A 14896-nucleotide genomic window follows, 5' to 3' on the forward strand; every position below is an offset into this window, starting at 1 on the left:
TATTAGCACAATTCCCAAATTTTGTAGGCTGTTTCATGCCATTTGGGATTAGTTTTGAGCGCACAATTTTTCTTGGCTTACTGCAAGTTTTAAGCATTCTATTTACTAATAATTTTCTACTTGGGAGATGCATCTTGATCACTTGCATCATCCTGATTAGTTCGGTTGAAGTTAATTTTCTGACCAACAAGTAATTGTGTACACAAAGATGGGTTTCACCCATTAAAAGTGGGATTCAAGTAGATGTATTTTTTAGTTGTGCTCATATATATTTACCGTAATTTTGGGGACTATCACTGTATGGTGAAACAATTATTCCGCTGTTAACGGGAGAAATGACAGTTTCAAGAACGTTATGAACCATAGTTGATACATCCACTTTTGTCTCATAAGTAGCATGAATTAAACTATTGCATGCCTAAAGCATGACATATATATAGATAGGTTCCAAACTTTGAACTCCTTAGAAGTGGAAGTTAATAAGTTCACCAGCCACCGGAAACACCTCCGATTCACCTACCGATACTCCTCGTGGCCTTTCTTCCTACCCTACAAAACCCAAAACCTCATTGACCTCTACTCTTTGGGGAGGGTCCTTGGCCATGGCTAGTTCGGTACCATCCACCGATGCACCGAAATTTCCTCCAGACATCCTTACCCCTGCAAGTCTATCCCCAAACGCAAGCTTCTTTGCCGGGAGGACTACGAGGATGTCTGGCGAGATATTCAGATCATGCAACACTATTTGAGCACCCCCAAGTCGTCAGAATTTGCGGCACCTATGATGTCGCCCTGCTGCCCATTTGGTTTCCCCGACTGAAATCTAAGGGCTTATAGGGTTGGTGGGATCTAACTTGTGTTAAAATATAAATAAAATAAATATATTGATCCATAACCGTTTGATTTGTAGCGAACGTTTGAACTGCAAGATACCCCTAGGATCCTCACATTCAAGATCCAGAGAGGATCATGATCCTATTGATTATGCACGACAAACACGTGCCATAACCTTAATTTGGTCAAATAATATACCCGTCGCAAAAATTGAAATCCTGCTCAACTTCACGTGATTGTCAGAAGCTTGTTTGAAAACTTAATGCTGCTCTGGAAAGAGAAACCCACCCAAAAAGAGGAATGCCAAAAAAAATAAGGAAAGCTATAACGAAAAATCGCCACCTATTTTAGTATTTTTAGTTTTTAGCGTGAATTCTTCAGTATAAGTTCAAAAATTGTCATTTAACATAAGTGTTGTATTCCACAAAACCTACACCCTAAACCCCAAAATTAAACTCTATTCATAATTTTTTTTTTTCTTTTTTTTTTTTTTTTTTTTTTACTTACAGAAAACCCTAAACCCTAAACAAAAACTCGGAAATTTTAGCATAAACTCTCAATTAAAATCCAATTCCAAGTTTAGCATTCAAAATCCCGAAAATCCAATTCAAATAGGCTCGAATGGTAATTTCCGGTCAGTCTAAGTTGTCAGATAGCGAGTACAGTGGGATATAAAAGAGCATGGTCAGTACTCAGTAGTGGTAAATTCACACAGAAGCCTTGGGGGATTCTTTTTCTGACACAAACCCAAGCAACAAAGAAAACAAGTCTTTCTCGGCATTGGACTCCTTCCAACTCCCCTTCTTGAAATCGGCGTTGTCTTTTGGTTGGCTGCAGTGACCCGGCGGCGTCGCTTTACTCATCACAGTAAGAAAAACCTCTCTCTCTCTCTCTCTCTCTCTCTCTCTCTCCCTCTCTCTCCTGCTTTTTTTCCCGTTTGCTATTTTCCTCTGTTGGGTCACCTTTTTCTTTGAGTTTTACAGCAAACCTTTCTGTTTCTGGGAAAAAGGCACATGCTTTTGCAGATACCTGTCTGAAATTTTGTATCTTTTTAGAACTTTGGTCTTTTGGTTTCCTGGGATTGCTGCTACATGGTAGTTTGTGCATGATCATGTTGATTTTTCAAGATATTTTTTTATGTGCTTTCATTGATTTTGCTGTGAAAGTTTGATTCTTTTGGGTGATAAGTGTATTTTCTTGTGTTTCTTGGCATCCTGGTTTGTGGGTTTGTTGGAATTTGATGGTTTTGGCAATGTGCATGGGAAAATTTGGGTCTGGTGGTCTGCATGTTGGGTTTGATCATTTGGGGAGGTTAAAAAAAATGGACCTTTGCACAATGTGGATTGAAATCTTGTGTTATTTGTAAGATTTGTTGATTGAAATGCTAGAATTTTAGCGTGTCCGAGACAATCGTGGTTTCTGGTGTATCTGATGTAATTTTGTTTGATTTATGAACAAATAAGGTGGTGAAAGCAAGGTATTCTGTTTTCCTATTGCTTAGAGGTTAATGAGATTGAGCAACAATGATGGTATGTGGTCAATTTTGGGATGAGTATTTTGTTTTGTTAGGTTTCCAGGTTACAATGATCATTCCCGTGGTACCATTGTAATGGATTGTTCCAAACATATAAAAAAAAATCATGTCTTACCTGTCTTTTTGTAGCTGAATTGTAGTTTATTGATTACGGTTTGATCACTAAAGCAGGAAGTGTGTTTTGTCAGTTTTATGGTGGGTGCGGTTGTTGTCCATTTGGTAATTCAACTGACAATCCCTGTTTGCGACTAATTTCCACGTGTATTTCATTGTTTGAGTGTGCCACCACACATTCTGTACCGGTAGGAGTTAGAGTTTCCAGCTAAATTTTATAAATTAGCATCTATGCATTGATGATATAGTGCTAAATTCTGTCGTTAGCCATGAACTTGTAACTTGTAAGCATAGTGATTGTCATACTGGTGTGGACATAATATCTATTCATCACAGCTGTTTTTAGTTGTTCTTGTTTATGTATTTGTATTTGTATTTGTATTTTCAGTGTGTTATATGCGATTCCATTCAGTTTTGTGTTTGATATGGATGCTTCAGAACGTGTCTGCAACGCGAATCAAGTTATTTATTGACAATGACTTGTTACCTGTTTCAAGGATTGGTTTAGTTTTCCCATATATAGGTTTCTTACAGGATAATTTCATATTGGATCAGCACCATTAATTATTACATCAGCTTTAATTTCTCCAAAAGGCTGTCTTTTGGTTTTGTATATGTGTAGCACATAGTTGAAGGCATATGTAGATGTATATTACTTTTTCCCCTTTTGGCCTTAAACTTGTGAGTGAACTCACCATTATTACCGAAACTATGTGTACAAATATCTGGGGGGTGTTCACTATGGATTTCCACAGGAAGCCCTTATTTTCTTATATAGTAAGCTTTTATGGTTGTCTACTCTTCATTGTTTTAACGCTCTGGCTATCATTGCAGGTTGTGTGATTTTTTGAGTAGCAGGGGTTAATCAAACCCCATGGACAGTGAATTGTATGAAGAAGAGCCAGTTCGATCTGGTATCATAACTGCCATACGTCTAAATGTTACAACTGGGGAAGATATTGTAAGTATTTTTCCCTTTCTTGTCTACTTCCTTATATTTTCTTTTGTCTAGTTGGTACTCTTTTGGTTTTGTTAGCAAGTTTTTAATATTAGACTTGAGCCATTTTATCTGCATATGTATCATAGTTATCCAAGTTTGATGTTTGCTATTAGTGTGGCATTTGAATTTATACAACTCAGACTGTCTTGTATTTGATTTTGTTTCTTTAATCATTTCGTATTTGGTTTTAAGGTGTTTTAAGGTTAAACACTTCTCTCTCTCTCTCTCTCTCTCTCTCTCTCTCCCACCAGAGTTGAACCATATTCTTTACATATATGACACTATGAATAGGTCTTTCTGAACTATGTTCTTTTATCATCTAATTAAGCTGTATTGGCACTCTTATTACACGATATCTTCCACTTCTTCATTCGTTTGTCCAGTGTTATTTATAGTCATAGGCATTTTTAATGTATGAAATCTACTTCTGGGGTGTGTTTGAACATTTTATCACGTGACGATAATATGTGTGTCAGTACAACTGTACAAGTGTGAAGGGGTTATTAGTTTCGTGGTTTAAATTTAGCATGATGCGTTTGATATATCAGATGAGAATTTATTAATACTTAATAATTCTGTAACAGCTAAGGATATCTGAAGAAACACCAATCAGTTCAGCCAGCGAGGTCACTGATCCTAGGTTCGGACTTCCAAATCCATCTGGTCAGTGCTCTACTTGTGGTGCCGAAAACAAGTTAAAGAACTGTGAAGGTGTGGATGAACATTTAACATAATTCTTGATGTGGTTATCTTCAGTATTGGAATTGGTTTTGATCAATCATTTTAATTTCTAGGTCATTATGGGCGTATCCAGTTTCCATGCTCAATAGTCCATCCATATTATCTTCCAGAAGTTGTTCAAATCTTAAACAAGATTTGTGTAGGATGTAAATCTGTTAAGCAGGATCTAAAGCCCAAGGTCAGCTACCACACTATTCGAGCTGATCACTGAGATGTGACTTACAGTTTGGCACTATTGAACTTTTGTTGCTATTTATTTTCCTTAATGGTTAAAGGTTAAAAGGCGATATGTTTGCTTAGTATAGAAAATTGTTGTGATTACTGACGGTTATCCACATTAACCTATTACTCTCGTGTGTGTTATCGAAAGAATTAGTTACTTACTATCTCCTATTATGCATGCATCAGGGTGCTGATTCTCTAAGTGGTAAGAGAAAGCGCCAGGAGCACAAGGAGCGCAAGGGCTGCAAGTATTGTAAGGTGAGTCTTCGTCTCTTTGAGCGTAATTTCATTCTGTCTGCACCATTGTAACTTCAGTGAGTTTTTCAATTAATAGGGAAGTTCGTTAAGCTACCCAAGAATGAAGTTCAGAGTTTCTACGAGAGAACTCTTTAAAAGAAGTTGTATTATCGTGGAAGCAAGCGGAATATTGCCTTCTGACTTTTGGGATTTTATTCCCAAAGATGAACAGCAAGACGAGAGTTGCGTTAAACCAAACAAAAGAATTCTATCTCATGCGCAGGTAACTTGACCTTCTTATATGTGCATGTCTTAATTGCACAATCTTTTAGAATTAACATTGATGTGCATATTTTTTATGTGGTATCGATGAGACATTTTCTTCAAACTCATAACTACTTTTCTTATTCATAAATTCATTGAACTGCTAAATCAGTCAGATGCATGCTTATGCACAGACGTGTAGTGATGCACACTACATAACTGTATGTATGAATGCACGTATGCCTACATTTTTGCTTCTGTAGAGTGGAGTACATTTTAGAGGATTTAAGTATACCATTAGGAGACGGAATTATGAAGTTTATGAACTTGTTTTTAAATATGATGTTCTCCTCCTTAAGCCATCATTCCTCGTAAGAAAACAAAAAACGAAGGTTGTTTGTACCCGCTTTTACACTGGAATAGTTAAGCATTCATTTTCTCCTTATTGCATATGGAATGCAGGTTAAGAAACAAATTTATGGGAGATTTGTGTCTTAACTAACTGTTACAACAAATTGCTACCATATGAACCGTGAAAGTAGACATACCAATCTATCTCCAGATTATAAATACCAAAAATGATTGCTGTTTCTCTGATTGATTTTGTAGCATCCACACTGTTTGTTAATAGTTATTTAACATTGTGGCTTCAAGACTACGACTTTGCATTTTGATATCGACATTGCATTCACAGCATTTGAGTTAAAGGATGTGTGTAATCAAAATAGTGCATTTCAGTTTTCTTACCTTTCCTGTCCATTCATTTTCAAACCATGCTTGATCCGATCTCTCTCTCTCTCCCTCTCTCTCTCTCTCTAAACTACCATCTTTTTTTTATTAAGCAGATAGGTGTAACATTAGTGCCACACTTTCGAGTTCTTATGCAGATCACTCATAAACATGGTGCCCTCTTTCTGGCTTTCAGGTTCATCATTTGTTGAAGGATGTTGATCCAAATTTCATTGCGAAGTTTGTCCCAATAACAGATTCACTTTCTATGGATTCTTTCCTTGTAACTCCAAATTGTCATCGCGTGACAGAATTTATGCATGCTTTTGCTAATGGGCAGCGGTTGATGTTTGTAAGTCTTTTTCTTTACTATGCTTGTCTTGATTGATTTGGTTAGTAAACTACCAAATAATTCATGGCTTTTGTTTTTGCTTTCCTTCTATGCCTGCTTGTACGAATGTTTGTAGGATCATCGGACCACGGCTTATAGGAAACTTGTTGATTTCAAAGGTGTAGCTAATGAGCTGGGTTCTCGTGTTTTAGAATGCCTGAAAATTTCCAAGGCAAGCTAGTCAGTTTATGTGTTATTTCGTGTTTATGTAGATAAGACAATACGGTTCTTGCTTATGGTCATCCTTCTTAAATGCAGTTGAACTCAGAGAAACCAGGCAATGATTTGATTGCTGCTCAGCTAAAAAATGTCAAAGACGATCCTTCAAAATCATCTGGTTTGAGATGGATCAAAGATGTTTTTCTTGGGAAGCGAACTGATCACTGTTTTCGCACGGTGGTGGTTGGTGATCCAAACATAAAGCTCAGTGAAATTGGTATACCCTCAAATATTGCAGAGAGGATGCATATAGCGGAGAATCTGAACAGATGGAACTTAGAAAGGTTGGGTGCCACCTGCAATCTACTCCTAATGTTCAAACAAGTGATGCATGTTCGTAGAAAAGGTAGCATCGTTCTGGTACACCAGACAGACGAACTGCAGATGGGAGATGCTATTTACAGGCCTCTGAGTGATGGAGATATTGTGTTGATAAATAGGCCTCCATCGATACATCAACACTCTCTCATTGCTTTATTTGTCAAGATACTTCCGGCAGCGCCCGTTGTATCTATAAACCCACTCTGTTGCTCTCCATTTCGTGGTGATTTTGATGGTGATTGCCTTCATGGGTATGTTCCTCAATCAGTTGATGCCAAAGTTGAGCTTAGGGAGCTTGTTGCTTTAGATAAACAATTGATTAATGGGCAGAGCGGTACCAACCTACTTTCACTTAGTCAGGATAGCTTAACGGCTGCCCATCTGATCCTGGAGGATGGTGTTCTCTTGAATCGTTCTCAAATGCAACAGTTGCAAAGGTTCTGTTGCAATGAACTGCCATCACCGGCAATCATTAAAGCTCCTTCACTTGATGGCCCTGCTTGGACTGGAAAGCAAGTTTTCAGCATGCTCCTACCTTTGGGTTTTGATTATGATTTTGCTCCAGATGGAGTTTGCGTTAGAAATGGGGAGCTGCTATCTTCCGAAGGTTCTTCATGGTTGCGAGATACGAGTGGAAATCTTTATCAGAGTCTCGTTAAACATTGCCAGGGTCCGGTACTTGACATCCTGCATGCTGCTCAGGAAGTTTTTTGTGAGTGGTTGTCAATGAGGGGCTTGACTGTCTCTCTCTCGGACTTATACCTCGCTTCTGACTCATGCTCAAGGAATAACTTGATGGAGGAAATTTTCTGTGGGTTGCGAGAAGCAGAGCAGGCATGTATATTTAGACAGCTGTTGGTGGATAGTAGTCGGGAACTTCTTATGGGATGTGCTGAAGAGAATCAAGGTCCCGTGACTTCGGATGTCGACTACTTCTGTCACGAGAAGCAGAAATCTGCTGCCCTCAGTCAGGTTGTTCATGATGCTTTCAAGCAATTTTTTCGGGATATTCAAAATTTAGCTTACAAATATGCGGGTACGGACAACTCTTTGATGAATATGCTCAAGGCTGGAAGCAAGGGTAATATGCAGAAATTAGTGCAGCACAGTATGTGCCTTGGTTTGCAAAACTCACTAGTTCCATTATCATTTAGAATTCCCAACCAGCTCTCGTGTGCTGCATGGAATAATCAAAAGGCAATCAGTTCAGATCAGAAGGTTGAGGGAAGTTCTGAATGTGTCGAGTCCTACATCCCCTCTGCCGTGGTTGAAAACTCATTCTTGACAGGCTTAAATCCATTAGAATGTTTTATTCATTCAGTAACAAGTCGAGATAGTTCTTTTAGTGGAAATGCTGATCTTCCTGGGACTTTGACACGAAAGCTTATGTTTTTCATGCGGGATTTGTGCACTGCTTATGATGGAACGGTGAGAAATGCATATGGGAACAAGGTTGTTCAGTTCTCCTATGACATATCCTCTCCAGATAGCGTTAGTACCAGAGATGACGAGAGTATTACTGCTTGTGATGGTGTAGGTGGTCAACCTGTTGGCTCATTGTCTGCCTGTGCCATATCTGAAGCTGCATACAGTGCTCTAGATCAGCCAGTTAGTCTTCTCGAAACTTCTCCACTTCTAAATCTGAAGGTACTCTCCCTCTCTCTGGTCCCAAATATATTACTTCTCGTTACATGCGACAATAATGCTTATAAATTGGCGATAATTAACACAGATTCAACTATACTGTTCTGGAAATACTCGTGGCATTTCTGAGCTGATATAATTGTGCAGAATATCTTGGAATGTGGTTCAAAGAAAAGCAGTGCCAAGCAGACCATGTCTTTATATTTATCTGAGAAGCTTGGAAGACATAGGCACGGTTTCGAGTATGCAGCCTTGGAAGTTAAGAATTATTTGGAAGGGCTGAAATTTTCCGATATTGTTTCTACGGTCCTGATAATGTTAGATACCACTCATTTTCTTATCTGCATATATTTTTGCTTCCCTTTTTTTTTATTTATTTTTATATGTATTTACATTTTTTAACTTCTTTATTTTGTCGGTATCAGCTTCTCCTCCCAAAATGGGAGTAAAAAACGTTTCAGCCCATGGGTTACCCACTTTCACATAGGCAAGGTAGTACAAGCTGTAATGTGTAGCGTTTTTCAGTTTATACAAGCTCCATTCTCTGGTATAACTTTGTTTCCATTCAGGAAATTGTGAGGAGGAGGCGACTGAAGATGCATTCCATTGTCAATTCCCTTTATGCTAGGTGCAACTCTGCCAGACCAGAACTAAAAGCTATTCTTCGCAGTTTGCTGATTACGAGCAAGTAAGCTGTCAACTTTGTTGATCTTTTACTTGATTTTACAACCGGGTCTAGGAGTAGGTTAAGTTTCGGCCTGAATTCCTTCTGTTTTATCATGCTGTCCCATCACAACCCATTAGCCATGAGCAACTGGCCTTCTCCATCTTGCTTCACCTTAGGCAGGGACCCGCGCCAATTTCTCCTAAGATACCGAATCTAGGCATGATATTATTGGGTTGCACCAGCGGCACCTATTTGCAACAACACTAATGCTGTGTCTCTGTCTTAGAGTTTAAAACTGAATCCATCTCATGGGTCTTTACCGTCCCTTTTAACCTGGCTGATAAATGGCAGGGACTGTTCTGAAGCTCACACATGCAAGGGAGATAACGACACATTTTGCATCACTGTTGCTATGGCTGAAAACCACAAAAGTTCTTCTGAACAGCTGGATAAAGCTCGAGACTTGGTGATACCTTTCCTGCTTGAAACAGTAGTTAAAGGTTGGTTGTGCACCAAGGATCATTTTCATCCTGCTTTAGATTTTTGTATTTTTAGGCTTGATAGCTCGCAGAAATTTAGTTATTTTTCTCTGAATGCATAATTTGTAGTGTCCGCAATGACAGGAAATGCCTTTGCCTACCGAAAACTTATTTAGGCAGAAAAAGAAAAATATCTCAAATCCTTACGGTTTGAGGCCTTTTTCAGCATGCATCACTGCTGAAAGCTTGGCTTACGTTGAACACTTAGGCTCTATGAGAATGGGATGGGATAATAAATTAGCGTGTGTGCAGGGATGGGGAATTGGGATGGGGAATGGGATTCATGTTGAAGTAGAATACAGGTTGCAGGTGGATGACAAATTTTAAGATGGAGTGGGGGATAGGAAATGCTATCTCTGGCTCTGACTCTGACCAGGCCATGCTGTTTCCTATTCTCCACACTAGAATTTCGGAATACTTTACCAATAAGTATGATAAGATCATGAATTCGATGCGATTATTTTTTACGTTGTTTTCGCTTACTTTTGAAGAAAAGTTTTAGATTGAGCATTTGGTAGGAAAAAATATGGTAAAAGCATAAAAATTCTGTAATATTTTCTTTTAGCAACTCCAGTCCTTCTTTGTTATTTGTGAATATTGTTGAGACTTGTTGAATGAGGATAGTTTAAATTTTCTTAAACATATTTTACATGGTCACGCCCTCCTTTACGTTGTACTCATCTTATGTTTCTTAGGGTTATTGGAGGTGAAAAAGGTGGATATTTTGTGGAATGACCAACCCAAACGATCAAAAGTAGCTGATGGTTCGTCCGGTGAACTTTACTTGAAGGTTTCTATGGTAGGAAAGAGCGGCAAGAAAAGACTTTGGAGTATGCTTTTGGATAGTTGTATCCAGATTATGAATGTGATTGATTGGTCACGAAGTCATCCCGATAATGTTCATGAGTATTGCCTTGCCTATGGAATTGATGTTGGGTGGAACTATTTCCTCAATGTGCGATTCCTCTGTTTTTTTATTCCTTCACAAAATGAGATACGTTTCATATGCTAACTAATTCAATGCATTTTTAATTGCAGAGTTTAGAGAGCACATGCAATGACATTGGAAAGAACATACTCCCCGAACATTTGATCCTTGTAGCAGATTGCCTCACATGCACAGGAGAATTTGTGGGCTTAAATGCCAAGGGCATTGCCCAACAACAAGAACACGCATCTGTATCATCGCCATTCATGCAAGCATGTTTCTCTGTAAGTGCCATACTTAGTTTTTGGTTTATTTACTTTATCTATGCATTTGACCTTTACATAAGGTTATTTTAGTCACAATTCACGTAATCATTCTGAAACTTTGTGTAGACTCCCGGGGCTTGCTTTGTAAAAGCAGCCAAGGCTGGAGCCGTGGACGAACTTCCGGGGAGTTTGGAAGCCTTGGCATGGGGAAAGCCTCCTCCTTCTGGGACGGGCAGGCAATTTGAGGTTTTATTTTCTCAAAAGGTAGAGTTTAGAACTTTAGACTGTTCTTGCTAATTTTATGCTATAATTAGTTGCGGAAAATTAAGTTAATCTACCAACTAAGGTGTTTTGAGGGATACAAGAGTAAGCTTTTGGTAAAAAGAGATTTAGTATTCCTCGCCTCGATTCAAGAAAAGCAGAGGATTATAGGGTTCCAATTTAAGGCATTTGCTACACGGTACAACCTACGCCTTGAGCTTCGCTTTGCTGAAATTATACTGGTTTTGAATGATGAGATTGTCTATAAATCTAATCAGAATCCTTAATGATTTTTTAAAGTAACACGTAGCTTTATTCTCAAGTCCCTTCGCATTTTAGTGAGGACTTAAAATTCTTATTAAATCTGTGTACTATCAAAATTCTCCAGAGTTTGAACTATGGGTTAAATTAACGGTTAAAGCAATTTAGTTTGGTGCATTAAATTTTCTATATCTAAAGCGGTTAATTATGAGTAGATATCTTGAAATAGTAAAGCAACGTACAATCTAGTTAGCACTTTATTTCGTACATTGCTATCTCAATCTTTTTTTTTTTTCAAATATGTTTGGCATTTTATCACTTTCTTCAGTGGACACTTATAGTTCTCATACTCTTCTTTTATCATCAGGGGCTCAACTTGTCAAAGCCACTTGATGTTTATGACATGCTTCGACGCCAAGTTGGTTCCATTTGCATTAAGGAGAACGAAGTTCAAATGCCTGAAGTTTTGAACAATTCACTCGACAAATGTGGTTCTCCATATCTGCTCCAAAATGCAAAATACGTTGGGCTTGAGAAGTTTGAGAGTATATCCAAATCAGTCATTAAAAAGTATCTCAAGTTCAATGATATCCTCAAGTGGTCTCAGACGTGGAGGCACATACTGCGCAAGTAAGTTAACCCCCTAGGATGTTCCTGTCCATTTTGTCTCTTGCCTTGCATGATATCACTTTGACTTATCTTCCGTCAAGGTTAATCACATCTTGAGCTTTTGTATGGTTGTCATTTTGCACTTTCTAGTTAGTATTATCGACATCCATCCCTTTGTTTGGTAGATAGAACTCGGAGAAAATATACTCAATCTGACTTCTATATCACACCACCCCTGTTGTTAGAGCTTGCACAGTTACACCACCACTTGTACCAAATTGTACTTTTCTAGAGTGATGTTCTTCAGAAAAAGAAACTTGTAAATTGTAGCGTTACGTAATATCCTCGAAGTTCCATTTTGGCTACCTTTGTACATCGTATTTGATTATTCTTCAAAATTTTATTTTTTAGTACCCTTTTTTTGTACAAAGTTCAAACTGAATTGAAGGAGTTCTTGCAAAATTATTCGATATTGAAAATGCTTGTGTTGTTTGAAACTTGTAATGAGACATTAAGCACTCCATTGTGAAGACATTTGGGAATGCTGATATTCTCTTGCAAAGAGTCTTTTTCCAACTTACAGTGTTTAGGAGCATCCTCATATTAACACTGAATTACATTGAATCCAGCAGTTCCAACGAAAAAAGAAATAAAAAATTGTTTCTCACATGTACATAACTCATGTAAATGCAGGTATCCAATCAATGAGACGTTAAATGATGAGGACAAGTCAAAATTGATGACGGCTTTATATTTTCATCCTCATAGAATGGATAAGATTGGACCTGGAGTTCAAGACATAAAGGTACATTATCTTGAAAGAATCTCTCGTAAATTGGTAAATGTTGCAAGGTACTTGGTAAAAGTATTTTTATAGCTGCTTTGCGCTTTTGACTTGATTTAGATGTATGTTCGTGTGTTCAACCATCTTACGGATGTTAACAACTTGAAAATACAAAAATTGCTTGCTGAATGCATTTAGCTGTTGCTGGTTTAAGCGTAAAGATGCAGAGCATTGACATTTTCCAGGCAATGCATCTTAAGTGCCAATGAACAAATACTTGAAAGAATGCAATTTCATGATGATTTTCTTTCCTATCTTATAGATTGGCGCTCACCCTAAACATGAGGGGGCACAATGCTTTATGGTGGTACGAACAGATGGAACTGTTGAGGATTTTTCGTACCACAAGTGCGTGATGGGTGCTCTTGAGATTGTGGCACCTCAGAGGGTCAAGAGCTACCAGGCAAAATGGTTTGGCCGCGGACCTGAGTAAACTGGTTCTTATCATGTGTATTCCCCGGTGTCCAAGCATGTACAGTAGGTGTAGACTGAAGAAATAATTTCCATCCAAAGTTAGCTTGTTGGGCGGCGCCGGTGGATAAAGTTAGTATTCATGAATTTTGCTCATCTAACCATACAAAGGGCAGCGACTCATTTCAACGAGACTGTTTTGAAGTTCTCATACCTTTATCAAAGCTGTAATCCTTGTTCATACATAGGCTCTCGGGTACGAAATGAGCCATCACCGGCCCAGAGTAACTAGTAAGGAAACAGAATGTTTTGAGCTTGAAGAGGGCTTGGCGAAGTCGGCCATTTTTCTTTCGTTTTTGCTTTTGTTTTCAATGGAAGTGTCTAAGCTTAGTCTGTGTGGCTCCAATGCTCTATGCTTCCTTTTGCTACTTCTACTGGAACTTGTTTGCCTTACATTTAGAAACAGGCAGAAGAGATCTAGTGGAAGTAGCAAGGGGAAGCTGGCATTGGATTGGGCCCCCTTTTATTCTTGTTGTAATAATTGGACAACCGAATCAATCGTATTTATTAATATTTGTTTTTGGAGACTTAAATCATATTCCAATTACTGCATAATTTTGCATTGCTGCATAAATTTGCATGTTTGGTACAAGAGCTGAAACCCTAATTGCCTCACTTAAGGTGCCATGTCATGCATGTCATGTCAATGCCTCCTTTCAACGACACCCTTAGGGTCCCTAAATCCGGCTCATTCGTGTAGATCCCCACCGTTATCCGTATCCGTGGAGTTTTTTGTCATTCCCACATGGAGCCATCAAATATTCCAAGTTGAATGTCAAACAATTAGACGACGACACATGATGAGCAAAGCTTCAGCGCATGAGTCCATGACATGAACGAATGTTGTGGGCGGCACGATTTGTGTGCAGTGTATGATTTGCCAACTGCCACCTGCGGGATCCATCATCCGTATGGGTTCCTCGTCAACTTGTCAACCAGATGAAACCAAACAAATAATACCATTCACAAAGCATCAACATGTATTGAAATCTGCGAGCGGTAAATTGTCTCAGTTGTTACGCTATTTCTCTTCAATTCACTGCGCTTTCAGTTTAAATTCAACTATTTTCTGTTAATGTAAAAGAAAAACATGTATCAAAATCTCGGCTATTAAATTTCAAACGTAGAAATTCTAAGAAAACAAAACCGAATGTCACTAGACCAAAATGTTATCTGCCAGCAAACGAGTAGCAATTCAATTGTTTGCTTTCCAACTCATTAAGAAAATTATTTCCAAATCAGCTACCACGAGCACCTTGAGCTGGAAGGCAATCCAGCTTGCCCCATCAAGCAGACCCACATGCGGACCTTGTTCAAAATTTTCTTTTTTTAACTTGAATGCTCGAAAATTTTAAAGTATATGAATGTATACTATACGTTACGAAATTAAACAACACGATGAAACCCATTCACTAAGAGCTCGTTTTAAAATGTTTTTAAAATGATTGAATTCATTTGTAGTAGAAGTATTTTTGGATTCGCCAGTTATGTGTATTTTGCTTGAAGCACTTCAAATGCTTTTTCAAAATTCACCTGCATTTCTACTAAAAATTAATTCCAAAAAAAACTTTCACTAAAAACACTTTCAGTCGTCAAACACTTCCTAACACGCCCTAAAATAAGGGGCCCTTCATGACCCAAAAATGAAAGAAAGGTAGAACTATAGGTTCGCGCCGTGCCGCCTACAAGGTTATCGGCTGCTTGTGGTCGCTTTCCTTGTAATTACATAGGTGCATTTTTTGGACCGGACAGCGACGTCTCCACATTGTGGATCAAAATTTTATGACTGGATAGCGATGG

The 14896-nt window shown here is 38.4% G+C and overlaps 1 protein-coding gene across 1 annotated transcript; it reads left to right on the plus strand.

Moving 5' to 3' along the window:
• Nucleotides 1-1244: 1244 nt before the first annotated feature.
• On the plus strand, nucleotides 1245-13629 carry NRPD1A (nuclear RNA polymerase D1A). Its single transcript, XM_068461749.2, has 19 exons — nucleotides 1245-1701; nucleotides 3317-3443; nucleotides 4067-4193; nucleotides 4277-4401; nucleotides 4632-4703; nucleotides 4780-4965; nucleotides 5872-6027; nucleotides 6143-6238; nucleotides 6325-8253; nucleotides 8398-8567; nucleotides 8676-8742; nucleotides 8820-8938; nucleotides 9269-9417; nucleotides 10152-10411; nucleotides 10495-10668; nucleotides 10777-10914; nucleotides 11540-11802; nucleotides 12475-12586; nucleotides 12888-13629. Exons 2-19 carry the CDS (start codon nucleotides 3357-3359, stop codon nucleotides 13056-13058), a joined length of 4401 nt encoding a protein of 1466 aa, XP_068317850.1. The 5' UTR covers nucleotides 1245-1701; nucleotides 3317-3356; the 3' UTR covers nucleotides 13059-13629.
• The last annotated feature ends 1267 nt before the right edge of the window (nucleotides 13630-14896 follow it).

The sequence above is a fragment of the Pyrus communis genome, chromosome 4 (assembly GCF_041283825.1).
Source record: "Pyrus communis isolate YQ-2024b chromosome 4, ASM4128382v1, whole genome shotgun sequence".
Lineage (NCBI taxonomy): Eukaryota > Viridiplantae > Streptophyta > Magnoliopsida > Rosales > Rosaceae > Pyrus > Pyrus communis.

Coding starts and splice junctions, on each gene's coding strand:
- NRPD1A (XM_068461749.2), top strand. CDS start 3,357: ATGGACAGTGAATTGTATGAAGAAGAGCCAGTTCGATCTGGTATCATA. Junction 4,966..5,871: donor GAATTCTATCTCATGCGCAG/GTAACTTGACCT, acceptor TCTGGCTTTCAG/GTTCATCATTTGTTGAAGGA. Junction 6,028..6,142: donor ATGGGCAGCGGTTGATGTTT/GTAAGTCTTTTT, acceptor GAATGTTTGTAG/GATCATCGGACCACGGCTTA.